General features: G+C 35.4%; 1 protein-coding gene across 3 annotated transcripts in view; it reads left to right on the top strand.

Moving 5' to 3' along the window:
* The window catches only part of SIPA1L2 (signal induced proliferation associated 1 like 2), a 131,212-nt gene that overhangs the window by 79,383 nt on the left and 24,356 nt on the right, over positions 1–27,473 (top strand). For all 3 annotated transcript variants that reach the window (XM_051783461.1, XM_051783460.1, XM_051783459.1), the window contains exons 9-15: positions 1,045–1,621; positions 7,437–7,711; positions 17,984–18,241; positions 21,992–22,075; positions 23,547–23,650; positions 24,053–24,156; positions 26,002–26,390. In XM_051783461.1, the coding sequence (XP_051639421.1) occupies positions 1,045–1,621; positions 7,437–7,711; positions 17,984–18,241; positions 21,992–22,075; positions 23,547–23,650; positions 24,053–24,156; positions 26,002–26,390 (1,791 nt within the window). The remainder of the gene's footprint in view (positions 1–1,044; positions 1,622–7,436; positions 7,712–17,983; positions 18,242–21,991; positions 22,076–23,546; positions 23,651–24,052; positions 24,157–26,001; positions 26,391–27,473) is intronic.

The raw sequence follows: 27,473 nt of genomic DNA, 5'->3' as shown, positions 1-27,473 counted from the left end.
GAATTTTAGCACGGTAACCAAGGTGGGAATAGAGTTGTGAACTGATTGAGAATTGTGCAAATGATAAGGACATGAGGTGTAATGACACAGGTTTAGCATGTATACATGTTATTTATTCATTGTTTAGAATGAGTTTAAAATACATCATGAGGCTGGGTAATATTACTGGTTTTTAGCTGTCCACTAGAACGTAAACTATCTTTTCGAACTTGTGGGTTTTTTTCAGTAACTGCTTTATGTTTAATAGTACATGACATTTCCTAAGTTACATTTTTCTTACTACCTAATGATGTTTGTCATCCCAAATGTGACTGCATTTCAGTCAAACCAATAGTAGTTATATGTAGTTTGCACAGTATTTCGAAATTCTTTTCCAGTTGTTCTTTTCCAGTTATATTGTATATAACAATTAGAGATATAATTGTATAAATTAAAAAATATCCCTATTTCTCTTACATCTTGGTGTGAACTGCCTATGTCAAGATTTGCAGGTATCTTCAGATTTTTTTATGAACATAGAGTAGCCAGCTTAGACAGGTGAAGAATGCTCCATTATAGTCACTTTGGACTATAGTCACTCTTGGACATCAATACTTTGTCTTCACACTTAATTGTAACAAAATATCTGAGGATTAAAATAAATTGTTTATATATTTTGTAATTTTAAGATGATGCAACTGAGTGGCAGCTGAAAATTATAGACCTACATAAAAATAATTTTTAAAAATATTTCTCTCATGTCTCACAATGCATTTTTATATGTACTCAAATTAAAGAAAGGAGACAGTGACACCTAGGAAGTCATATTTGATATTTTTTGTGTTAGTAAATAATGTCCTTTATTAATAATATCCTTTATATATTTAAAAGAAGAAAGCCATTTCAAAACAGTTTTGTTTGAGTCTGAAATGTCCAGAAAAAATTGATGTGTCAAAGTTGAACTCAACTGTGTAAATGAACTGCACAGATCACAGTTCTGCTTATCATCTGATTATTTTTGTTTTAAGGAATTTACCATTTTGAGTTTTTTTCTTCTATTTCCAGTGTTGGTGTTTCACGATCAAAAGATGTACCCCCATTCGGTCCACCAATTCCCAAAGGAGTAACTTTCCCCAAATCAGCAGTCTTTAGGGACTTCCTTTTAGCCAAAGTTATTAATGCTGAAAATGCGGCACATAAGTCAGAAAAATTTCGAGCCATGGCCACACGGACACGTCAAGAATACTTGAAAGATCTGGCAGAAAACTTTGTTACCACAGCTACAGTGGATACTTCAGCAAAGTTTAGCTTCATTACTTTAGGAGCAAAAAAGAAGGAAAAAGTGAAACCAAGGAAAGATGCACATCTCTTCAGTGTTGGAGCAATTATGTGGAATGTGATCGCCCGAGATTTTGGCCAGTCTGCTGACATCGAATGTCTCCTTGGAATCTCCAATGAGTTTATCATGTTGATTGAAAAGGAATCAAAAAATGTTGTGTTTAACTGCTCCTGTAGAGATGTTATTGGATGGACGTCTGGATTAATGAGCATCAAAATATTTTATGAAAGAGGAGAATGTATTCTTCTGTCTGCAACAGATAATTGTACTGAGGACATCAGAGAAATTGTTCAAAGACTTGAAGTAAGTACAGTTTCTAAACTGGAATTCCAGTTTTTTTATTAAGAGTTACTTGTCTAGATCTCCTTTGAGCTGTAATTAAAAATGTCCTATGTTTATAGTTCAGGAGTGTTTTCAGTCTTCAGAGAGCATTATAAATAGTAATCCTCACAACAGCATATGAGATAAGCACTATCAATCCATTTTTCAGGGATAAGGGTTCAGATACCATTGGTCTGATTACTTGCCCAAGGCCATGGATGGTGTCAGTAACTGAAAAGCTGAGCTTTTGCTTTCTCTTGCTGTAGCCTATACTCAAATCACACCTTTGTAGGTCAAAGTATCCATTAATTTAAAAGATACAAAATATAAATGTGTAAAATATACTCACTTTGACTTCTTGTAATAATCCATGTGAATATTAGCAGAAAATTTTGTTCAAGTGATTCTGCTGCTTTGTTCCTCTATAGTAAGCAACTGCAGGAAGTAAACTAGACCAATTAATGCCAGTTTTTACAGCTGACTGGATAAAGTTTTTCAGACACTTGATGACCCTGTCAGTACTACTGTCTTGTAACTATTTCAGTCACTACAAATGAAATGACAGGAACTCCAAGGTAAAAGTGCTGATGCATCTACATCACATGGTTGCACTTCACCCTTTGAACTTAAGTGATTTAGATGGTCTTGGTTTTTCTTCTGTTAGAAAGCCCAGCACTGAAAAGAAATTAGTATGCTTACAGTTTTCACACGGGAACAGTTGGACTGCAGCTGATGTTTCAGGGCCTCTGTAGTACTGCAGTCACATGTAGCATAATAATAACTTTCTTCTGAAGTACAATTACTCTTTCAAGAGGAGAATGTCTCTAAACTCTTCTTACCACCGTTGTATTATCCTTTTCAATTGAACTCTTCAGTTTCGCTTTCCTTAGACAGATATTTCCCTTTTGAAAAATAGTGGTCCCATTCAGTATTGTTAAATGAACAATATAAATTGCTTAACACATATGGAAAAGAAAATTTAAAGTTCTGGTGAAAACTTCTGCTGTCATAAGTGACGATTTCTTTTTCTGTTTTTCACTTACTTGGTTTTGTAAAGCATGGAAATGTCACAGTTGCTGAAGATAGATCTTTAAAATTCAGTAGTTAAAACCACAAAATGAAATGTTTATCTACATTTACTTGAATACTTCCTCTTTTTTATGATCAGATTTTTGGGTTAAATAATGACAAATTGGTTTTATGCCTCAAATTTAGCATCAGTTACTGCAAAGTTTACCCAAATATTAACTTCAGTTATCTGTTCCAATGAACTCTAGCTGCATTCTCTCTTTCTTGCCACCTATCCAACTTTCACATCCATTAAAAGAATTAACTGTCAATAATTGTTTTAAAAGATTTTTCATCCGTGTTTCTTGCCTCATATTTTTCTTCTTTCCCCCTGCATCTTCCTCTTTTGAAAGCTGCATATTAGTGTTATTTCCTGGCTGTTTTATAGTGTTGAATGTTTTCTACAGTCCTTATATAGATTTGATATGAAACCATTGTTGCCTAAAATGGAAGAAAAGAACTTTCTGGACAATATCAATATAAAGTAGAGAGCAGTCTTTAATTAAAGCACTTTAAGGCACACTACACACAAAAAGTGTGCTATAGTGTGCAATGTAGCATTGGGCTTCCACAATTTTATAGCTCTGATTAATTATCTTATCTAATAGATGTGTCCAACCTGAAAATTATCCGCCCCCCAGAACCTCCCATGGGGCTGCCCCTCAGCACACCTTCCTGGAATTGAGTTGGAGGTCTCATCACCATCTTCATGTTATTGTGTCACATCCCTTCTTTGGAGCTTCTCCAAGGTCTCCCAGCCTTCTAGGTTGCTTTGTCTACAATGATATCTTTCTAGGTACATGTCACAAACAAGATGCACTCGCTAAGGCCTTCTCCTTGAAGAGAACATTGAACAAAACCGGAATAATTTGGGGAATTTGATATGAAGCATGAGAAAGGAGTTTCAGCTAACTGCTGTTCTCAAGTGTTAGAAACTATACAGCTGTGTTAAAAATCTATATGCTACAAATCTTAAGAATTCTAAGGCATCACCATTACAGCCACTAAAAAGTATTTAAACCTCTGGTACTGCACTTTAAATGCATACTTTAAAAACCTTTTAAGTGACTCAGAACACAGTTAAGGTCAACAACCACATGTGCCAGCAGATGCTAAAGATGACAGTTCAATCTGTGATGTAATATCAGTCTTCAGTGACCAGATGATTAACCCTTTTCAGTCATGAGTAAAAGCATTTCTTAAAACGAGTGAGTAAAATGTTGCAGTTACTAAATGAGATTGTCAAAGAAATAAATACCTTTTATTGCATGGATTTGTATCATGCAGGTGAATAAGAAACCTATCTGAATATCCAGATTAAGAAAAGATGTGAAAAGCTGAGACCATGATTTTGATTTGAACCAAAACAATCAGTTTAGGACTAAAAAAAGACTGGGATTTGTCAGTCTAAATAAATTTGTATTTGTGGGGGAGAGTATCTAGTTATATAAAGTAGAAAGAGCAGCAAAAGCAAACTGTAGATTAACTTGGAGGGGTGTGTTTGAAGGCAGAAAAAGTAGTGGTTTTGAGCTTTAGGATAACAGAGAATGGCAGAGTGATACAAGATTAAATGGAAACACCAAATGGATCTTTAGACAAGAACCTGAGTTGACAAAATTTCTTTAATATCCTGTATATTAAAAAAACTCTTCACCTTCTTCATGGCATTTGGAGGATCTCTATCTTTTAACTTCATCTGTGTTAAGTCCGTTCAGAGGAGCTGGCTCTTCGTTCATTAGCAGCCACAAGATCAGTGAAATGGCAACCAAGTAAGCAGAATGACCTGTTTTGAAGTGGAACAGCACTATGTTTCATGTGCCATTACTATGCAGTATGCAGTGTTACCTTTTAGGGGATATACACTTATGGAGGAGTAGATCTTCTGGAATATTTCCTATGGGGAATAGATGAATCTTTGACAGGAATGTTTATTTTATCTTTTAACTTTGGAATATTTAACTAGCTTGAAGAAGAGACTTTACTGCTCTGGTGCATTTCTTTTGCAGTATTTTATAATTGTGACATAATGATAAAGAGGTGTCTGCCTCCCCAAAAGAATATTATGTAGTTTCATAGGGATAGAACTTGATCCCTCAGCTGGGCTCCTGACTGCAATAACATGTTCTTTTCACTACATGACTAAATATGTTTTAGAAACTTGTCAGAACTGTAGCTAACAAAGAGCTGAAAATTTCATTTTCACTTATCTAGTTCACAAATTATGAAAGTCTTTTTGAAAATTATTCATAACTGGAGAGCTGGAAAAAAAAAAAGAATTCAACCACATGCTATACGGTTCTAATACTATATGCACAGTTCTAAACACAACAGAAAGTTTGATTTAAAAAGGAAAGTTTCTAAAATACACCAAAAACTCAGAGCTGAATAATGACAAAGGAAATAGCTGCTTTTATTTTGTTAGTAAAACCCAGAATGTGGTTTTGTAAACAAAACCTTCAGAGTACATTTTGGACATCTCAAGAATGACTTTCACATTTTGATTTTGAAACCTACATCTTCAAAAATAACTGGAAAGAATATGAATAGAAGTGCTACAGTTCAAGTAGCCTAAACTTTCCAGGCAATAATTCTCAGAATATCAGATCGTTGTATCAGATCTTTCTCCAGTATTTCACAGGTCATGGATTACCCTTTAATGAATGAGGGCTAATTGTATTTCATTACCTTGAGTTTATTACAGGTTAAAAGCATGAGCGTGCACCAGCTTCCTCAGATCAGCAACCTCATGGTTTTTTAGCACTTTGTTGTCATTTGTGCAAGTTCTGATTTTTTTCTGCTGAGTGACAGATATCCATATGGAAATATTCTAAAAAGACAATAGTGCTTTTAAACTTAATAAGGTATTGAAAATTGTGACTTTCAAGGTATTTCCAGTCAGCCATGGGGTTGGGAAGGGAGACTTTAGGACTTTCATCCCTGACTCTATAATAATTGTGGACAAAAGATCAGTCTAAACAGGAAGTGTAAAAAGGAAGCTACAAAAGTAACTTACAGCTCAATGTTTGCTATGTGTTAAGTTGCTTTTTCTATGATGGGGACGTACTTTCATAATTGTTGTGAGTGAAGGAGTCAGTCCCATCCATTCCCTGCCTGCCAGCTCTTTGGAGCACTATTTTAAAAAGCACCCTGTTGTTCAGCTGTATCTTTCCTCTGATCTGTCTGCATGGCTGCACAAGTGCTAATGTGATACAGACACAGCATAGGGGCAGTGGGGTCTTAGGTCAGTCTAAACCTCCCATAAAACTGCCCCAAGTCAACTGCCTTCAACTCGGGTGGTGAAAGGAGCAGTTTTGTGACAGCTGTACCCAATCACAGTGCCAACATCTCACTATCTGTACAGTCCCATTCCCTCGCCATGCAACCCAGAATTAGGTTGGACCATTCTTCTGTGGGAAGCACACAATAAACTAGGAAGCCAGCCTGTGCAGATTCTGGCTCAAAAGGCAATGGAGAGTGAGAATGACTCTTCCAAAATAGCCTCCTGAATTAAACTCGAGCTATAAAACAACCTTTGCAAAGATCTATCCTGCACACCTGCAAATAAAGGACATTAGTCTCCTAAGTTGAGCACATGAAATTAAATGCCTAAAGTTGAGTAATGTGTGTATCTTTGTGATGCACACTAAAAGCAACCATAATCATCATGAACACCTTTGTGGAACAAGATGTGCTGTGGAATTGCTCTTAGTGCAGCATGGGAAAATGTTGGGAAGATTCCTTGATCTGTGTAGTAACATATGCATCTCTAAAGGGCAGATATTTGCCTTGCTGGATTGTTATAAAGGACTGTGAGGTCTTTGATATGCATTACAAACAAAGATCTTTGATAATGTTGTTTCACAGTGGTGAAGTTTTTGTTCCAACTGTACTGATGGATCTAAAACGCATACTAGTTCTGTGACACTGACAAAAGGGAGTACTAGGGTAACTCTCAAACTTACCTTGTAATGTGGGGTAGAATTATGTTTTACACAGTAAAACTGTTGAGGACTTGTTTCACAGTATATAGAAATGAACCTGGTTAGCAAATTGTGAATTTTGAAGGATTTTGGTTATTCTGTTTAATGATAGAATTACTTTTCATTGAATATGAGGAAAATAATTCTTTTCTTTCTAAGTTTCCTAGTAACATGAAAACTCTTATCCCATTTTAATGATGTCCACTTTTGGAGATGGTGATATTTAGGAACCTGACTGTGAAGCAAAATAAATCAATATTCATTGCTATTTTCTTGAGGAAGGAAAGCTTCTAGAACTGAAGCACTTCACTCAATTTGGCTCATGTTATATCTCGGGTTTAATGCTGAATAAAAACACCTGCACACCTGCAGTCAGCCAACAAAAATGAAATAACTGACAGGGCAGTGTTTTTCTTGCTTAGTGTTTTGAAACTAAACCAGCTGTTAAGTTTTCAATAAGATATAAGTGGTATTGTGTTAATGTTGGGCAAGGGGGGAAGAGCTTGACCTGGGTCAGGTGCTTGCTCTGGGGATGTAAGATTTTTAGCATCGTGAAATGTTTTGTTCATTTTGTTTTATGCAGAAATCTTCATGCAAACATAAATGTTAAAATAATTTAATATTAGTATACTAAAGATAGTTAATGTCAAGCCATACATGGCTTAATAGTGTTTGAAAACAGATCTGGTTTTGAGTCTAAAGAAGTGTGTCCTGACAATAAATAGCATAACAATCTGATACTTCCTTAGATAGTGACCAGAGGATGTGAAACCACGGAGATGACCCTACGGAGAAATGGGTTGGGCCAGCTTGGATTCCACGTGAACTTTGAAGGGATAGTGGCAGATGTGGAGCCCTTTGGTTTTGCTTGGAAGGCAGGCCTACGGCAAGGGAGCCGCCTGGTTGAGATCTGTAAAGTGGCTGTGGCAACTTTGACTCATGAGCAGATGATTGACCTTTTACGTACATCGGTGACAGTAAAAGTGGTGATAATTCAGCCACACGAGGATGGAGCACCTAGAAGGTAATGAGCAACAGTTCTCAATGTGACATTTGTATCTGTTTGGTTTTTTTCTCTGCTACTGCTTAAATGATGGCTCTTTTGTTGGAGGTCTTCAGTAAGTGGATATTGTCTGTCATGTTTGGTGATAACATTATTGAGGCTCTTAAAGCTATCTTTTCCCCAAAAGCCATATTGACATGTAATAGAAGACAAAATGAGATACTAGAAGAAATTTAATGGAAAATTTACTTTTGTGTGACTTTGAAAGGGTAAGAAGTAAACCTTCGTGCAACATGACTGAGCTGTTCTGAAAGCTGATGCTACTTTTTTTCATCCATAGGAGAGTTTTATGGTTTAGTACTGAATTTAAAAATATGGAATCCTTCTCATAAAATTGTATCTTGTCTGTCTTTGAGATTTTGCCAATTCCTGACTATTAAAAAGCTTTGGTTTATTTTTTCTTATGTTGAAATTTTAATGAAAGTAGTAAAATACTGGGTTCTGGACATACATAGTATTAAGTCCTAGAGACCTCCTCACTTTTTATGGATATCTAATTTAGTCATATTAAATAGTGAATTACATCATTGAGGTCATCAGTTAAAACAAAGAAATCTTGTTGCAGCATGAAATATATACTCACATCCGTCGCTATCTCTGAGGCTTCTCGTTGGGTAGCTGCCTCTGGCTCTCCAGCCTGAACACCTCTTTGGTCTCCCACACTCACACTCAGGAAAGACTGTAATAAAAATCAGTATAGTTACTGTGTCATTGTTTTCAAGAATGAAGTGCGTTTTTCTTTCGTCAGTGTTCCTTTTTTGGTGAAGAAGACTTTTATTCTTCTCTCAATTTTTGAGTATTATGAGGCAGAGAAATAGGGAAAAATTGAAACTTTTAGCTGTGTGACTTTATTTCTCGCATACCTTGTCTAGTCGCTGTTAATTTGGCTCATTCTAAATGAGAACTGTACCAGAGTATTTAATTACTTCTCTTTTTGTAGCAGGCCAACTTTAAATCTCTTGTTGGTTTTTAAGTTAGCTGAAAAAACATTAGATGTGTTGCTTTTGGCAAGACAACAAGCAATAAAATTTTACGTAGCATGCAGCACTGTGAAGTTGATGCCAACTGTATACGAATACTGTTTAATTGGTGGCAATTCTCCAAGTAGTCATTGGCCTGATGTATGACACAGAAGTGCTGTCCCCTGCCTCAACCTGCATGTTGATGTGTTGAGCTCCTTTCTGAAGAAAATGCCTGTGAATGTAGAATAGCACCGTTTTGCTTAGTTGGATAGAATTTGCAATTAAACCTCTCTTTGCTTAGCTTTGCTATTCTCACCATCTGCTTCTGGGTATGAATTTTCACTGACTTGTTTGGTATACATTTCCAAGCTGTTTACAGAATATGAGCCTAATGAGCTGATCCTATTATGTTGAAGGTAAAAATGTGTATTTTATAGGCCTGGATAGAAAAATACACAATGTGTGAATTGTTTATATCCTCTTTGATACATTTCTAGAATTAAAATGTTAAAATCTCAGATCAGTGTGATACATAGCACTCAGTCTGTGTGTAGGAGGAGTTTCAACTGAGTGCCACCACACTGAGAAAAATCTGCAAAAGCCGCTCCTGTTTTTAATTTTTTTAGCATTTTTAAAACTGCAACTAATTACTAAGGAAAATGAACTTTTTAAAAATGATGTGGATATTCTAAAATTTAGAAAAAGCATCTGTGTTAAAGTTCTTTTCAGCTTCACCTTTCTAATATAAAAAGAAGTCTCTTTCTCTCAAATACCACTTCTCACTGAAGCAGAAAGCTCCTAATTTTCCATTTTATATCCCTAAAATATGATAGGTGATTTTGATTGCCTAATCTCTAAAGACTTTCGATCTTGCCTTTTCTCAATGTTTATAATCTAAACAGAGCAGACAGAAAGCAATATAGGAATTAGGTGAGAAGACTGAGAGTTTCAGTTGACAAATATGATCTATAACATTGTTTGTAAAATATATTAATGAATGAGGGAAATTAAGAGACCGTAGAAAGGAATAAATTACCAGAAGTTTAGAGAAAGAAGATAGCCTATCACTGCTACTTACTAGTTAAAACTTGTTCAAATCCATCTCTCTGTCTCCTACTCAATTGCTTGTTTTAGCCTTCTGCAATGTCTTATCTTACAGAATCATAGAAACAGAGAATATGTGAGGTTGGAAAGGCTGTTGACTACAATCCCATTGCTCAAAGCAAGGTCAGCTAGAGCAGATTGCTCAGGGACACGTTCACTGGGTTTTATATATCTCCAAGGATGGAGATTGAACAATTCAATATTTCAGTTTCAGTATGCAATCATTCTTTCAGCAAGAAATGTTTTTACATATACTTAAATGGAATTTCCTGTGTTTTAGTTTTGCACTTTGCCTTCTGTGCTAGAAGGAATGATGGTTCAAAAGCAGGCGAAACCTTGGCATCTGTGCTTCAGTAATTATTGCTTTTCTTCACAGCTGTTTTTAGAGGTTTTCTTTTAAGAAGTGATACATCAGACTATCTGACATATGTAGAAAAGTTGATTTGGAGGCTAAAATAAGTACCTTGAAAGTTTGACTCATCCTACGGAATATATGATCTTCTGGCAGTTGGTTAGGGTTTTTTTCTCTGAATTTCAGCCTGATTTCTCAGGGTAGAAATTGGTAGTTTGTCAATACTTTTTTACTTTAGGTGCCATAGTCTGAGGTTTCAACTTTTTGCCCACAGTGCATAAGATATAAAGATACGCATATTTGTTTCTACAAGAATCTGTTGCATTAAAAGTTTACATACATTTACAGGAATATAAATATAATTTTAGAAAAAAAATATTCATAGTTTCATGAAAAAATCCACATGTATCATTTTATTAATGCCTGTCTTTTGTTTTCTGAGATAATCAGCTGATTTCCACTGCTTGAACGAGTAGTTTCTGCTTAGTTCTGTCTGCTGGGTTTTAGGAATAGGAAGCACTGAAGAATTTCTCTATGGGTTGCTTATTAGCACTGGTTCCTTGCTGGGATTGAGTTCTGAAGTGAGTTTACACTGATTTGACATGAGTGCCATGGAGTATCTCGGGAATTGTACCCTTCAAGTGAAAATGAGATCCAAGTGTGCAAGGGTGTTTTCAAAGCAGTCTCAGTCTCTTGGAAAAAAAACCAGCTGAAGTGGAGACCTTGAGTGAAGTTCTTAACTCGATCTTTTTTTTGCCTTTTAACTTACCCACAAATCATCCTCAATACATCAGCCTTTTATATTCTAAAAGAAAACCAACAAAATGTAAGTGTGCACATACAAAGAATGCTAGCAATAAACTATTAACAAGGATTTTTTTTCTGCAAACTGTCTTGTATTCATTTATTTCACCATTTATTTCAACTATTTGAATGTTGAATGTGCTTACAAAGGAATGTTGCAGAGTGATTAGGAAATTACAAAGGAAAATTCTGCTCGATAAATACCTTCCATTACTTAACGTAGACCCTTCTGCCTATAGTCTTGATAGCAGTATATGCAAAACCAATAATGCAATAAGGCTTTTCATTTACTATCGTGTAAAAATTAATGTACTTGAGACAAAACTCCTGATGTTTTCACTTTGCTTTGGCAATTAAATAATCATGTACAAATTGAGAAATCATAATTATTTGTGTGGTGCCAGGCTGATGTTTAGATAGAAGAATTTGCTATTTGAAACAGAAAGTCTTTAAATTTGCAAAGCAGCATTAGAACAAACCTACTAGTTATTGTATTCAGATCTAAGTAAGCATCCTTGTGTCATATATTTGTTTCTGTGCTATGTCTCTCTCTTCAGAATTAATTTGTTCTTCTGGTGTTGTCAATATGGTGTAGTACTGCAGCACAGTAGTTAGAATTATATGCATTCTGACAGAAGAATAATGATGTTCATTCTAATTTACTTTCACTGGTGGTGTCACAGTAGTGCTAAGGGCACTATGTCCTTAATCAGTTAAATACAAGCAAGGAAATCAAGTACTTCTAAATCCATTTTAAACTGTAGATTCTGCTAGAATCTTTTTTACTACATTGAAACCTATGTGTCTGTCTTAGTTCAACTACCATTGTGTATAAAAAGAAACTGCTGAAGAAACAATTTCTAGAAAATTTAGAAAACAAACAAAACTTTAAAACAAAATCTCCCAGGATGGGCTAGAAAAAGCTGAAGAGGTATAGCAGGAGTAGTTTCCACTGTTGGCCAGAACAACTAAGAGACTCTTTTCCTTCTTGTAGGTAATTTTGAAAATGGAAATATTTTAGTAACTATGACTGAAACTGCCTGTGGGCCATTTTTAAGTACTACTGCATTTCTTTTGAGGTTGTTTTATTCTCTTGAACTTTGCAAACTCTTTCTTACAAATAAAATAGATATAATTACTTATTTTCCAGTCCTGATGCTTGTTCCCCTTAAATGATTGTGATCTGATTAGACAGTTGTGTTTCTGGGGCTTTTTTTAAGTAGCAGATAACCAACAGAGTACAGAATGTTGTGAAAAATATTTTTAGGAAGTGGAAGAATTTACTGTGTGGTAGTGTTCAAATCTTCTCACAAGGGTCTTTGCCATAAGCTGTTTGGATAGTTCATAGGGCCTTCAGATTCTTTGGTTTTTTTTAATTATTATTTTTTTAATTACCCACCTGCGCTAGAAGGGAACCAGGTTTAGAACTGCTGACTAACAACACCTGAGGCAGGTTAAAGCAGAAAAACCTGAAATTGAACATTTGTTTGTAAAAGTAGAATTTGAATGTACCAAAGTTTATAATTCCACCCCTGCTCCTAGTCTAAGAAGGCTGAAAATACCTGAAAACTCTATACTATGATGTTTTTTAGAGGCAACTGAATGAACTATCACTAAGAAAGTGTAATGATACTAATTGGAAGCTGTACCACTTGCAAAAAGTTAATCCTCTTTACCCAACAAAAAATGAAATGGTAGCAAATGCTTAACTTTCTTTACCATCAGATTTACTATACTTGATATAACATCATTAGATGCAGGGATTGAGACATAAACACTGTGGTTTTGCCTGATGGAGACTCTTAGCAAAACCAAACTCTGTCAGAACTCTGATGAGCACCACTGACTCTGACCTAGGCTGTTACATTTTAAGTGCAAGTCCTAATAGAAGGTCAATGTCACGGTAAGAAGTTTGGCTCTTCTGCTCACTGCGATGTCTCTGCCACTCCTCCTGCCTTTGGAAGGGTGGCAGCACCAGCAAAACAACAAAGCTTAGGCATAAGGTACAGGTTGCCCTCTTCCCCATCTTTAGTATGTCCTGCACTGTGTGCTGTGTCTCTTCCTTAAATAATCAAAACATCGTGGTTTTCCTCTGCGCAAAAGAAAAAAAATTGTTTGAAAATGTAGTTTTCTGTCACTTTTTATACATTCTTTTGAGCTTTATTCTTCCCAATATAGTTTCCAAAGAAAAGGATGTGTAAACTTGGCCTTTGCCAGTATATACTACTTAGGAGTGTAAGGTTAAGTATGCAGCATTTCTGTCATCCTTGGGAAGCCGAAACTTTATTGTACAGGCATCTTTTTCTATTTTGATTTGCATCAAAACAAAGGAAAACTAGGCAATGTGTGAAACATGGTCGCCACCCAGAAATAGTCTAACAAAAGAACTATAAACTAAAAAGGTACAGAGTTGAAAACAATTCTCTGGCAATTACTGTATTTCTTATCCAAGTTAAAAGACTTCGATTTTTTTCTTACGTTGGGTTATGAATGAACTTATAGCAGGAGTTAATTATAATTGCTAAAGTTTATTATGTGTACAGTTGTTACAGTCAAGCAGGAAAAAACCCAAAAATGCCCAGCAAAGCTCTGATTGTCTCTATGGAGAGATGCAAAGAAGAGCTCCAGATGCTTTTTTTTTTTCTTTTCATTTTTTTTTCTTTCTTTGCTCTAATCATAGAATCACAGAATGTTGTGTGTTAGAAAGGACCTTAAAGATCATCTAGTTCCTTTCTGTATTTCTCTTTTTCATACAACAGTACAGGTGTAGAGGCTCTTAGGAGGCCTCTGAATTGTTTGTCAGCTTATCCACACAAAGGTTCTGGTTAAAACTAAATAGTAACAAAGATCAGAAGGGCTATGAGTGTATCTTCATAAAGGAGGGATTGGCAGCTTCAACTCTTTGGCTCTATGGAGGGATTGCCAGAGAGCTAGCACTTGTCTAAAACCAGGAGTGATAAAGTCAGCAGCAGCCTTATCTGAGGTTGCCATAAACAATATCATATATCTATTGTGGTATGAAATTATTTTAAAATAAAATTGACTTTTTTTCAAATTACATTTTTTTTTATGCAGCTCACTACTGTTAATAGGTTGCTGAGATGTCAGAACTTGAAATTTTTGTCTTTTTAACTAAAGTTCTCTTACACCATTTCAGTATTATGCAGTGTCTTGGACTTGTGCTGTAGCTAATATAGGGAGTCAGTGGAGTTGAGAGGTTACCTCCAGGAGGCACTTCTGAATGTCAGGGAAGGGGAAATCTGTGTTTGACTGACTTAACTACATCCTCGGTCTAAGCAAAACTAAGCTACTAAATTCTGATTTTCAATTAAGTCCCTACAATTAGGAAAAATTATTCTGTGTTTTATTATGTGGATTTAATAGATTGCACAATGAGTCATCAATCTCATTGTGACACTTCGGGCACTGCTGTAGTGTAAGAACAAACATGCACTGTAATAGAAGTGTTTGGTTTCAAAGGCAAAGTTTAAGTGAGCAGAATGCAATTACTTATTGTACTGCTAGATATAGATAAGGACTCCTTATTGAGCAAGATTAAATGTTTTGAATTGAAATGGTGATAGTAAGGGATAATTTGTCGGTGTCATATAACTAATGCACACCATTACTTACCATCCCTCCATCCCTCTGTGATACACTGAACTTAAGTTAAATTGTAACCAGGTGTCCTAGTTTTGTCGTTACCCTAACAAATCATTCATAATGTGTGAAATCTGTAGATAGCTGGGGTCCAAATACCAAAGTCATATGCAGTAGTTGATAGTCATAGGACATAGCAGAAAAAGAAGGCTTTTGTGTAGTTATGAAGGTGGCAAGCTGCTGATCATGGTATATGAAAGCTTCTAACTTTTCCATGGAGGTGAATATTTACCTTTTTTAACTAACATCCTTGCCTAATATAGGCCCTTCACAGAGCCTATTGCAGAACCTTTATATGGAATCTGAAATTAATATTGAAAGATTTGGTTAATGTACTTTGAAAAATTTAATGGACTACTTGATAATTGTTTCAGAACATAATGCTCCTTGCAGGAACATTTGAATATTGCAGATTTTTATAGTGGACTCTTAGATTTTAATATGCAGCTATGACCTGCTTGTTGTATCATAAAGTCATGCTCTCTGTAATTGCAGAGAAGGTTTAATAAACTAAATTTTTTATAGGATAATATGGCTCTTGAACCAAAGATATTAGTAGGAGTCTGTGCTTTATGTTGAAGGATTGATTTAATTAATAACAAACTTATAGTGAAGGAAGTGCTATCTTTTCTGATGTGTGGCTAAAACTTGGTCACATTTACATGTTAAATAACATGAGTCTGTTTTTCAAATGTTATATAGGATATAATTGCGAAAGATATCCTATATTTGTTTAACATAAATTTAAGTATCTTTTTAAGACCATAAAATAGAGATTTGTCTTTACATATCCTTTCAAGTTAATTTAAAAATGTGTAAAATTAAAATTAAAAAGAGAATGAAAACCCATCATTCAATACCAGTGCCAATGTATATTCTTTCTTCAGTGGAATAAGTAACACTGTTATAACTAGAAGTTAGATAACGGTCAAATTAAATATTTAAGAGGAAATTGCATTTAGTTTTGTGGGTTTTTTTCGTGCAAGATCACTTGCAGTTTGATCCATGGCGGGGAGTGAGATAGGGATCCTTACTGGATTGCAGGAATGAAGTAACTGATATTCTTTCTTTCTGATATAGGAGGTAGCTACAATTATGACTTTACTGTCTCAGTATACTGCAGTATCTGTTCTTTAGGCAGTGCTTGTGAAGCAGTGAAGCATATTTTTTTTGTATAAATGTTGAAGTGATTGGTTTGGTAGTTTTAAATTAAAATCTAAAACACTTATATGACAAAAGTAGCCATATAAAACCATGGATATTTTTTTTTTCTGAGCCAGTTCAACAGACATGTTGGGGCTGTGTTTTGAATTCATAAGTAAGACTGAATGTATACAGTGATTTGAAACAGGGTTGTTTTGTAAGCCTTTTTCTGCAGGAACTAAGTCCTGAATATTTTTTTTTTTTCACTTGTAGGGGACTGTTTTCTTGATGCAAGCAAACACGATATTTTACAAAATTTTAAATTCTTACTCATTGTGGCAAAGCTTCTTGTTTCCTGTTTTTATATCATGCTTTAGTTAATCAGTTAGCAAGCTGACTCAAACTAAATAGTAGTAGCAATCCCTTTTGCCTTTAAAACTCATGACTATTTTTACAACAGTTAGAGTACTTTATGGGGAGTATCTAATGAGGGATACAATGACAATTACATGCTGTAACTTTCTCAATTACCAAGATGAACTGTGAAATTGATATCTTAATAATAAAAACTGGGGAAGGGTTGTCTTGTTTCTAATGCTTAAAGCCTATAGGAAGGAAGAAGGGAGTAAAAAAAAAAAAGAAATTAGCAGAAGGATGATTGAAATTTTAGCCTACATAATTGTTCAACTTCCTAGTCAAACAATGGATAACTGTATATATAGCCACATGAAAAAATATGCAGTGCATTAAACTAATATTAGTGTTGCTAGATCATCTCTGTATTCTTTGATTCAATGCTACAGGATGAACAGTTTGCCTGTTTCATACTACAAAATTCAACAGACTGAAGCATTTGGCTGGATGAGACTGGGCATATACAGAATATCTAGAATGGAATTGTTACAGTTGCTCATGTGTCTTCTCTTCAACGACCTTGAATAATAGCATTTTTCTAATTTCTTTTTTTTCTTAATCTGTCTACCTGAAGACTGATAATGAAAATATTCTTTGGGGAGTTGATTCAGAAGCTTTAGGGCACAGTAATTTATGTGTGAGAATTTATACAATTTATTTGAACTGCACATTTATGTTAAGTCATTTGTGCCAAGATATTTTCAGGATTAAGACTGTGAACTCCTTACACACACTCTATTCTATTTTCTCTAGGTGATTTTAGTTTAGTTGGAAATGGTAAATATTGAGTTTTCAACAAAAGCAAAGCTCTATCAAGACTCAGCTTAAGGAATGGAGCAGAACTGTAGTTGAGACAGAGGAGCAGATTTTCACTATTTCCTACTTAACGTTAATGTATTGCTTTAGAGTTATTTAGGGTGTTTTCTTTATAGATGTTGATTTAGTACACACTGCCTATCAGACAATTAATGGAAACAGAATGTTCAGAATATAAAATATATACAATGATAATAAGAGCTGATTTAAAGCAGATGTGAAGCTGCTATTAAGCAATTTCTGAAACAGTAACCCTTAATTATTAAGTCCGGTCTGAGTCTGTCAGTACTTTTACACTGTCAGTACTTTTACCTGAGTTTACACTGTCTGGGAATACTGTCAGTATTTAACCATATTGTACACTTCAAGCAGAGGTGGTAAGCCAGACTGTTTCTGCTTTGTCTCTTCCTTCTACTTCCTTAATTCTCTTCCAGGCCTAGAGATCCCTGGGAAGAGAGACATTAGAAAGTACACTTTGAAAACACGGAGAAAAATATTTAAGTGCCACTTAATCATTTTGCATTGTAATCTACATGCTCTGTCATTCGGTAGAGACAAGGTGGGATTCTAACGGAGAGTTCTCAACCCTACTAAAAAAAGTATTTCTGAATTTTAAACAAACCAAAGCTGTTTTAGAAGAACTTGATGTTTCATGACTTCTGTATGCCTTGTTTCTAAGATTTTTTGTTATGTAAAATTCAAGCTGCAGATTAATTTATAAAATGTTAATATGTTCTCCTTTTTGAAGGGTGAGGAGACAGTTCAAAGATCTTTGAGCACATGACAGCAACTCCTTTGTTTTGAAACATTTCTTACTTGCTTGGCCTGATATGTTTGAAGTGTTTCAAGCACAATGCTATATGAACACCTTTGGGCACCTGGAATCAAAATATGTATATAATTCTGACTGTGAAACAAGATTTCTTTCTTTATTCTCTCCAGTGACGCTGATCAGCATTTTTATTTGTCCCACCACAGGGGTTGTTCAGAACTTTGTCGTATACCCATGGTGGAATACAAACTTGACAGTGAAGGCACCCCATGTGAGTATAAAACCCCTTTCAGAAGGAATACCACTTGGCATCGGGTGCCGACTCCCGCTGGGCAGCCTCTCTCTCGTGCCTCTCCAATCCTAGGAACATCTGACAGACTGCAGTGCCAGCAGCTTCTCCAGCAGGCTCAGACAGCCATTCCTCGCAGCACTTCCTTTGATAGAAAACTGCCAGATGGTGCAAGGTAATATACTCTCTGGTTAATGCCTGTCATTTTCCTAATGTGCCTTACTTTAGAAATCTCTGCTTTCTAGAACTTTGGTATCTTATTTTTTTGACTTTACTTTGTTGAGTTTTGACAGTAATTTTAATTCTGAAGTTGTATTAAAGAGCATTCACTGGGCCAGTCTTCTTTAAATAAGTAACTTTGTTGTTTGTGATGGAAGTGGACTGTACTGAGGATCTGAATGCTGAGGACAGCTGATCTTTCCGTTTAGTCCCAAATCGGTGAAGTGGGAAACTGCCTTGTGACTTTTGGATCTAAATAATGTCCTGTCCCCCACCTGTTGGAAGCCTATTTAAACAAATAATGAGTGTAAATAAAATGAACTCATTCCTTTAAAAATTAATGACTTAATCTTGTTACCGAGCTATTGGCGTAGTTTCAAAGGGTTCTGCAAGTCATTGCCAGTCCTTATGCCTTGCTTTGCTTTTAATTAAACAAAGCAGAGCATGTAATTTGAATATAACACCTTTTTAAATGATAAGATGGTATCCTTAAATGTTAGCTCTGTTGTAATCTAATCATAATTCTTCATTAAGATGAAAACAGAATTTTTAAAGATAAAAATTTGTAAATGCATTTGACCTTTGAATTATTTAGGAGAACCATATGTCTTGAGCAGAACTTTCTGTCCTTTATTGTTTACAATCATTTGAACTTATGCCCTTATTCCATGCGGTTATGCAGTTCTAATTTTGAAGGAAGAAATTATTTCATGTTGAAAATATCTAATTGATATGAAATCTTAAACACTAGTCTTAAATAGCTTTAAAAAAATCTGTGTGAAATAATGAAATACCACTATTGCTACATTGCCTGTCTTATTTAGTAGAAAAGAATTAGTGACTTTTTACATTGAAATGTATAGAGGTAACAGTAGTACATATGTGAAAATGTCTATATTGTTGTCTAGGGAAGGCAGACTCCCAGTATTCTTCTTCTCCCCATCCACTTCCTCACCTCCTTAAAAACTGAGAGGTGCAATTCTGTAAGCATTGCAAGGAGTTTCCTCTAATTGGAAATCACTAAGAAATACAAGGATAAGTTTGAGCTCTACTCCTGTTTTCATAAAATGCCTAATTCTGTGACAGCTGCTAATAGCATGTGCCTGAGTGAAGCTTCAATCAGACTCACTCTTCTGGTTTTTGCACCAAGAAGTGTCTGTATACCATTATAGAACTTATGCTTTTCCTGATGTTTTGTTAGTGAAATTCTTGCTAACATCTAGCATAAGGAGACAATGTATCAAATATCTAGAAATACTTCAGGATTTATGAAGCCTTATTAAGCATACTGTATGCTTATTCTTAGAAAGAAAGGAAAGCTTTCTGACATGCTACTCATTTCCAAAAAAGCTTTACAAACGTAAGTTGCTCTTCTGCTAACACTCAGCGAAGAATGTGAAAAAATGCTAAGACAGAGACTATCTTCTATCATGAAGAAATTCCTGTTTCACTTAAACAAAAGATGTGCAATGCTGAAGTGCTGTTCTGGGGAAGACATGATGCAGAGGATAAATAATGAAAGGAGAGGAAAATGATGGACTGTGACATGTAGGTCTTGAAACATTCAAAGAAAGGTACCTAATTGGCAAGGTCTTTCCACATGGGAAGAGGCATAGTTGATGATTTGGCAGAGAGATGGGCTTAAAAATAGACGAGTTTGAAGTGGATTAGTGCCTATAAGTAGTCTTGTAAGGGTGAAAATATATACCCAGGCTAGGAAAATAATGGAGAGATTTTAGAGGGTCAGAAACTCAGTATTGGTTTAGGCAAATTGAAGAGTGAAAGCAGGGAGAAGCAGGTTGATAGAACAGGGAAGATTTAACAGCTGATCAGAAAATAAGCTGAGTGAAGTCAGTAATAAAACAGTTGATTTTAGAGACAAAAAGAGGAAGAAGCAACAGAAATGTGGGCTAGATATAGTAAAAGAGTTAAGCAGCAACACTTTAACTACTGTGCCATGTCATATTTAGGTGCCCAGTCCCTGGAGTGAAATTAAAACTGAGAGCTGAATTCTTATTCTCCTAATACAGTTCCTGAGGAAAATTTAAGTGCTTTGAGAAAGTGGTCCAAGTGGTTTTGTGTTGTTCAAGGAGTTTCCTCTAATTAGAAATCACTAAGAAATACAAGGATAAGCTTGAGCTCTACTCCTGTTTTCATAAGATGCCTAATTCTGTGACAGCTGCTAATAGCATGTGCCTGAGTGAAGCTTCAATCAGACTCACTCTTCTGGTTTTGCACCAAGAAGTGTCTGTATACTTAAATCCTTGAGTCGCACCTGTAGGCTAGTGCATCCTATCACCTGGAGTCTGGAATCCGTTCCTGAGAATAGTCAGCTGGAGCACTTTTGTATGAAGGAGCTTCATGAGGCATTCATTGATAGGATTTCTGTGGTTCACCTTTTGTTGCCACTCTTTGTTTAGTAGGGTAAAGGCTTCACTCTTGTCCATCAAATAGGAGGCTTGGGATCTAGACATACATCAGCCTTGGGATGGCACAAACCAGTGTCCTGGTTTTGAGGACAATGTCCTAAACATCAGTCTGAAGGCTGGAAACACATGGGATCATAACTTACCTAGTCCTTAATGCTGGTTCACTTAAGCTGATTAAGAAATGCAAAATTCTTAGTGGTAAGAACCAAGTCCATGGAACTGAATTAAACTATAGCCTAGAGACTAGTTCACTTGATTACGAGAGGCTCAGTCTTGTCTATACTTGTCAGAGACAAACATGATGAAAAATTAGGCACTACACTATTTATTTATTGTGTATGTATTTGGCCGTTAGACAAAATATAATAGCTAGTGTCTTCAAAATTTTCAAGCTGAACTGTAAAGTTGCTAGTTGAAGGTCAAGTCCTTGGGAAAGTGTTGTTTATAAACACAAAACTACTTATCAGCTCCTCGGAGTACAGACATTCATTTCTACATGTAAAAAAAATAAAAAAGAGAGGGAGAAAAAAGAAAAAAAAGATAAATACAGGGAATTAAATTCAAGATAATATCACCAAAGGAAATCGTATTGTAGTTATGGAATGATATGCACAGAAGTGAAGGAAAGGACAGTGATCAAAACCAAATTTAAGCATTGAATTTCAACTGTCTGGGAATCCAACAGAACTGCTTAGAGACATTGTTTAAACATGAGGCTCAAAAGTTTAAATAGTAAGTACAAAATAATACTATTCATGGAAACGATTTCTTAGTGCTTTTCCAGTTCAAAGAATTAATAAAATAAAAAAAGTATTGCTCTTAGCTCTTCTGAATTTACTGTGTTGAAAATTGGAATATGTACCAAGGAACTAACAATTGTTTCTGATCCACCATGAGAGCTTCCCACACGTAAATTTAGAGGCCTAATCCAGCTGCTCTGACTCCTGAGTAATCCCACTTGTTCAGAAGTAAAGCCAGAACTCAGGAAAATAGGATTTTGCACTTAGTCTGTTTCTTTTTGTGTCTTTTTTATATATTCAGTTGGAAGTATTTTATTAGTAATGGAGTAAATACTATACCTTTAAAATTTTTGTTTAAGTTTTATGAAACGGAGATAAAACTCTAAATTCCCAAAATGAATGTAACAAAGTGTTCATACTGCATCTGTATGATTCGTAAAAAATGAATGTATTTGATAAAAGAAGCACAGCCAACTTCAAATCTGAAACCCCACAAATACCTCAGTGCATTGTTAATGACTCTAGTAAACATTACAGAAGTTCTCCGAGCAACCAATCCTCGTCCAGTGACCCGGGACCCAGCGGGAGCAGCCACTGGAGACAGCAAGTGGGATATGACGGGTATTGGTGATTTTTTAAAATTTTTATGTAAATCTTGCAATAGCTTCTATGCATCTTCTTTCTTTAGCAAAATTTATATGCATGTTCTATGTCATAGATTTATTTTTCAAGCACTGTTAGTATCTTTTAAGATGTACAGGTTTACTGATCTTTGATGTAACGTGCATGGAAATACAATTTTGAATGCTAATTTAATTCTTTAGGACCAAATTTTTACTTTACAATTCAGGTAAATTACAAATGATTCTTAGGTTTACTTTCCCAGAAATAGGCCAGAAATCAGCTAGTAACTCAGAGCTGGAATAAAATAATAATAATACCTTCTCCTTTTGCTTCAGTAGAAAGGTGTTTGATTAAAAAACGTATCTTTATGGTCTTCAAAATGTTTGTTTCAGTGATATCCATTCCCTTGCATCTCTTCTCAAAAGCGTAGCAATGTCAGAGGTCTCTCTGAAAGGCTGTTGCAGTATATGGATGCTTCTTTAATCCCTTGTTAATACCTTGGTGCTGAAGTTTCAGAAGCTAGCTATCTATATAAAAGACCACCCCGGTATAACTCGTATTATAAGAATATTATGTGAGACATCTGTTCTAAACTACTTTAAATTTATGACTTTGTTGTATATATACAGCTGCCAAAAACACTCCTGTTATAAAAAGTTGAGCAACGATAGTATCTACATAGAGTAATATAAAAGCATTCCAGATTTGCCAAGTGGCTGTCAGAAGTTACTTTTCAGAAAAAAATGTGAATATCGAAAACATCATCTTGACTTCTTGTCTGGAAGCTTATTAATGCTTTGGCATGATTGATTGTGGATAAGATACTCCATGTAGCAGATATATATGCCATATCTTGGAGACTCTTCGAGGAATCTCAGATAACTCAGTGAAATCACTGGCAGCTACAGAGATGCTAATAATTCAATTAAGCAGTAGCTTTTTTTTTTCCTTTGACAGTAAACACATCAAAATGCATCTTGTGTAAAGTTTTCCAGCACAGTTATTTCTAACAGCAACCTAGGTTTTAGTGTGTTGCTTTGTGAAATGTTTTAACTTTTGCAACAAAACAATGGATCTAGTACTAGCTTACGTGTTCTAAGTGTGAAAACCTGTGATGCCTAACCAGAATTACTTTCTGTGGGGCTTAGATCACGAAGCTGTAAAGAACCATATTATCGTGGTTCTTCATTGCGAAAACCTTTTGGGTATATAGCCCCAAGAATGCATTTCTTCTTGAAGTTCCATGTCTTTTTGACCTATTCACACTTAAGATATAACGGTATGCTGTTGAAAAATTTGCATGTAAATATTTTCATGAAGAGTTTGGAAATGTTTGGGAATGATGATTGTTTAAAAAAATCACTCACAAAGTATTTGGTTTTAAGATTAAAAAGTGTTATCGTTGTTCGTGTAACTAGTCTTGCAGGATAAAAACCCTAACAGCTTAATTTTCTGATTATGTTAAAAGATGCCAGTCCCCTTTACTCCATGAACATCACCAAGGTTCAGGCTCGCTGGAGTGTGAAGGAGGCAGAGAACGAGAGGAAACTTTGGAAGGAACTAGACATTCCGGTAATAAAAACCACTATATCTTAAAATAAGTGTTCTTTGCAATGCAGTGCCTGTTGAAATGCAGTCACCTTCTGCTTGATACACAAAGAGCAATGTAATATGATAGTGAAAATAGGGACTGTTACAGACAGTCTAACAGAATATGATGTGGGATTTTTAGATAATTCTTGAAACAAACTCATCCTGAACTTAAGAAAGCCTCATGAATGATGAAAAGCAGGTTGAATTTCATTTAGTTATAATTGAAAAGCTGGATCTTAGGAAATTCTACAAAGATACATGCCTGTGATTCCAAAGAGTGTACAGGTTTGAAACCTGATGCTGAGTCGTGTGTCTTTTTCCTTCCTACAGTATACTCATCTTTTTAGCATTCAGAAATTAAAACACAATTATGTATTGCAGAAACCAAGTGGCATACACCATCGACCAAAGTCCTGAGCTCCTACAAAGACCGAGCTTTACAGAAAGAAGGTAGTGGCAAGGAGTCACCAAACAAGCTTTCACATGTAAGTCTTTTACTTGGATGTCATTCAAAACTCTGAAAAAACTAAACCTCAAAACAACAACAAAAAAGCCCCCACTCTGGACTTCAAGAAATACATCTTAAAAATACATTTTAGTAATTTATGAGGACTGCTGTGTGTTTTGGGAGGCAAAGAGTATGCTCACCTACATGTGGGTTGAATTGAGTATGCTTAAACTGTGTTTATAAATTCAGAATTCCAAGAGAGCTTGGGTCTGGGGCACTGAGGAGATAAAACCAGTATAGTTTATACTCAGCTGTGTATTTACAGCTACATTTATACTGGCTTGTTTCATCTGTGACATATTTAATTATCCTTTAAAAGACAATAAAATTATATTTGCCATACCACTTTTCATCTTGTGTGAAATACCCATGTAGTGTAATTATCATAAGCACTATAAAAATGTAGTTTGTAGGCTGGGAATGCTGAACAGATTTCTAGTCTACCTAGTTTAATGACTTGTCTTCTGTAATGGCAAAATCCTCAACAACCTAGTGATGGAAAATACACTAATGATAATGTTTGTTACCTGGAAAATCCTGCTATATATGCTAGGATATGCTCTTTGTAATTTTATACTGGTGAGTATACGAGGCCAGTTTCCCATCTAACATACATTGAGAACTAATGAGAATCTAGCTTGATACTTCTTGGTAAGGAAGTATTGTCATAAACAGAATAATGCTGTAGAATTATGCACATGAAGACAAAAATATGTTCTTTTACCTTAAGCCAAAATTGACAGGAAGCTAGGATCAGTATATGTAACAATCAGTATTAAACAGCACCCATACCAACATCCCTCTCCCTGGAAAAACTGCTTATTGTATTTTTATCAGTTGTTCCATCATTTTTAAGGCAACAGCCATCTTGTAAACGTTAGAATCTGTGCAAATGTGACCCCTCCTTTTTTTTCTGAACTGATTTTCTCAAAATTTGAGGCCTGTTAATTTCTGTAGGGAATAGAAGTATCATTTCTGGAAAGGCTGCCTTGTCTAGCTGCTTTTATGTGTGAGCAACAGCATCTCCTAGCATCTGTAGGAGAGGGATCTCATAAAAAAGTTAGTTATCCTTCCCACTTCTACCTAATAGAAGTCCATCTGCCCAAGTAGAAGTCCATCTGCCTTTATTCTGGCTACTCTGTCATAGAGATAAGTTAATCCAACTCTCTATAAAATTTATTTAAAAAAATAAATTACAAAACCCCCCAACTTATTGACACAAATGCCTGACATAATTATTCCACTTCAATAGCCATGCATAGTTTAGGGCCCTGTGACTTAAGTTACTTTCATCTGGTACACATACATCACAATTGGCTTCAATTTAACTAGCCACACATCCAATTGGATTTGATCCAATGAGCCGCATATTTCACCTACACTGAGAAAAAGCCAACAATAATTCAGTCTTTGGTGTTTTTCAGATTTGCAGTAGAGCTTGCTTAAACGAATAATTACCAGGGCTTCTAACTTTAACAAAATGCTTATTTTAACTATTTAGAAATGCAATTTTATGGATGTTAAGCAGGTCCTATAATAAGAAAATTCACGTCTAATGTTAAGATTTGTGATAGAAGATGGAACTAGAGCCTTTTTATTTGCAGTGACATCAACCTTTAATGTGTCTAGCCAGCTGTGCAATTCATTTCACAGAAACTGGTGGTATAATTGGCTCTTTTCATACTTCGCAGTTATATTATAGCATAGTGTAAAAAAATAATAAAATGGTTTTTGAATGGCACAAATTCAGTAATTTATATGAAAATAAATCTCTCACTATTTAACTTGTGGGGTGTCTTTTTTGGTTTGTTTTATTGTTAAGATTGGGGACAAAAGCTGTTCAAGCCACTCAAGCAGCAACACCCTATCCAGTAATACATCCAGCAACAGTGATGAAAAACACTTTGGTTCTGGAGATCTGATGGATCCTGAGCTACTTGGATTAACATACATAAAGGGGGCTTCTACTGACAGTGGAATTGATACAGCTCCCTGCATGCCAGCTCCTCTGCTGGCCCCTTTGCACCTTGCTGGCAGCAGGTCTGGAGTACACTGTCGTACTGACCAGTGGACCGAGTCTTCTGAAACTCCTGGCCCAGATGATGATCCAGCTAAAATCTATGCTGTTCATAGCTATGCCTCTGCTATTTCAACCAGTCACACAGCTGAAGGCAGTATGGGAGACCTAAGCGAAATCTCCTCTCATTCCAGGTATGTGTTTCTTACAAATTAGGGATTAAGGATTATAGATTAACATAGAGATAACTATTTATCATTCTTTTTATTCTGTTTACCTTTCTTTGAATGTGCATTTAACTGATTTTGATATTTTTGTTGTGTTCAAATGCCTATGTGATCAATTTTCAGGCAATTTTTGATAAGTCTGCCTGAAAAGCATAGCCAGACCACCTTCCAGCTCTGATGGAGGCTTTATATGTGACCTTGTGCACGTTGCTTAGGTTTTTAAAGTTGGAAAACATCCCTGAGTAAAAGATAAGTTTGGACCTAGAACTCACTTCACATACTTTTGGTTTTTTAGTACAGTGCAACAAATTACCTTGGAGTTAATGCTGAGGGAAATCAGAAAAATTGCAGTGGTCAATTTTTACATATAGTGAAACTGCATCGTGTACCATCCTCCCCAATTTACATTATTGTGAGGTGTGCTTTACGGTTTTGTTTGTTGAATTGAATTTCTGATTGTTTTTCAGCTCTTCTTTTTGCTACTAATGAAATGTGTGCATGGTACATCTGTTGTAAAGCAAGCTTTGAAAGTACACTTTTACAGCTGGTTGCCTTTGTCTCCCAGTGCTCATTTTATGGTGACTTTGAAGTTGAAGCTTTGGTCTATGTGTTAAGGTTTTTACTCTATAAAGGATGGAAGGAAATTGTTTGTTCTTCTTTCCCTCTGATTTTCCTGTTTTCAATGTCAATCAGTACAGGAAAATAACCAAATATCATCTTGTAACTTCATTTCTTTATATGCTTGACATGAATGAGTTTGTCTTGTATAATTACTCTGAAGAAATTTATTCTTCAAGGAAGTGTTTAGTTTATTTTAAATAATTTTGAGAATCTTCACTAAAAGGTTTTTGTAGTGTCTACTAGTGCTATTATTCGTAATAAAAAGGACTGTTAAAATTATCCAGAGGACTGTTTTGTTGAGCTGAAATTTCCTTCTGTTAAATTTGTTGATAATTTAATATTAATGTGTCTGAGTGAAAGACACAGTTTAATCTGGCATGAACTGGCAAAATTAATGTGAAATAGAAAAACACATAAGTTTTATAATTA

This window comes from Manacus candei, unplaced genomic scaffold (genome assembly GCF_025592945.1).
Source record: "Manacus candei isolate 608988 ecotype Guabito, Panama unplaced genomic scaffold, ASM2559294v1 h1tg000017l, whole genome shotgun sequence".
NCBI classification, from domain to species: domain Eukaryota; kingdom Metazoa; phylum Chordata; class Aves; order Passeriformes; family Pipridae; genus Manacus; species Manacus candei.
This window is presented reverse-complemented; position numbering and strand designations above follow the sequence as displayed.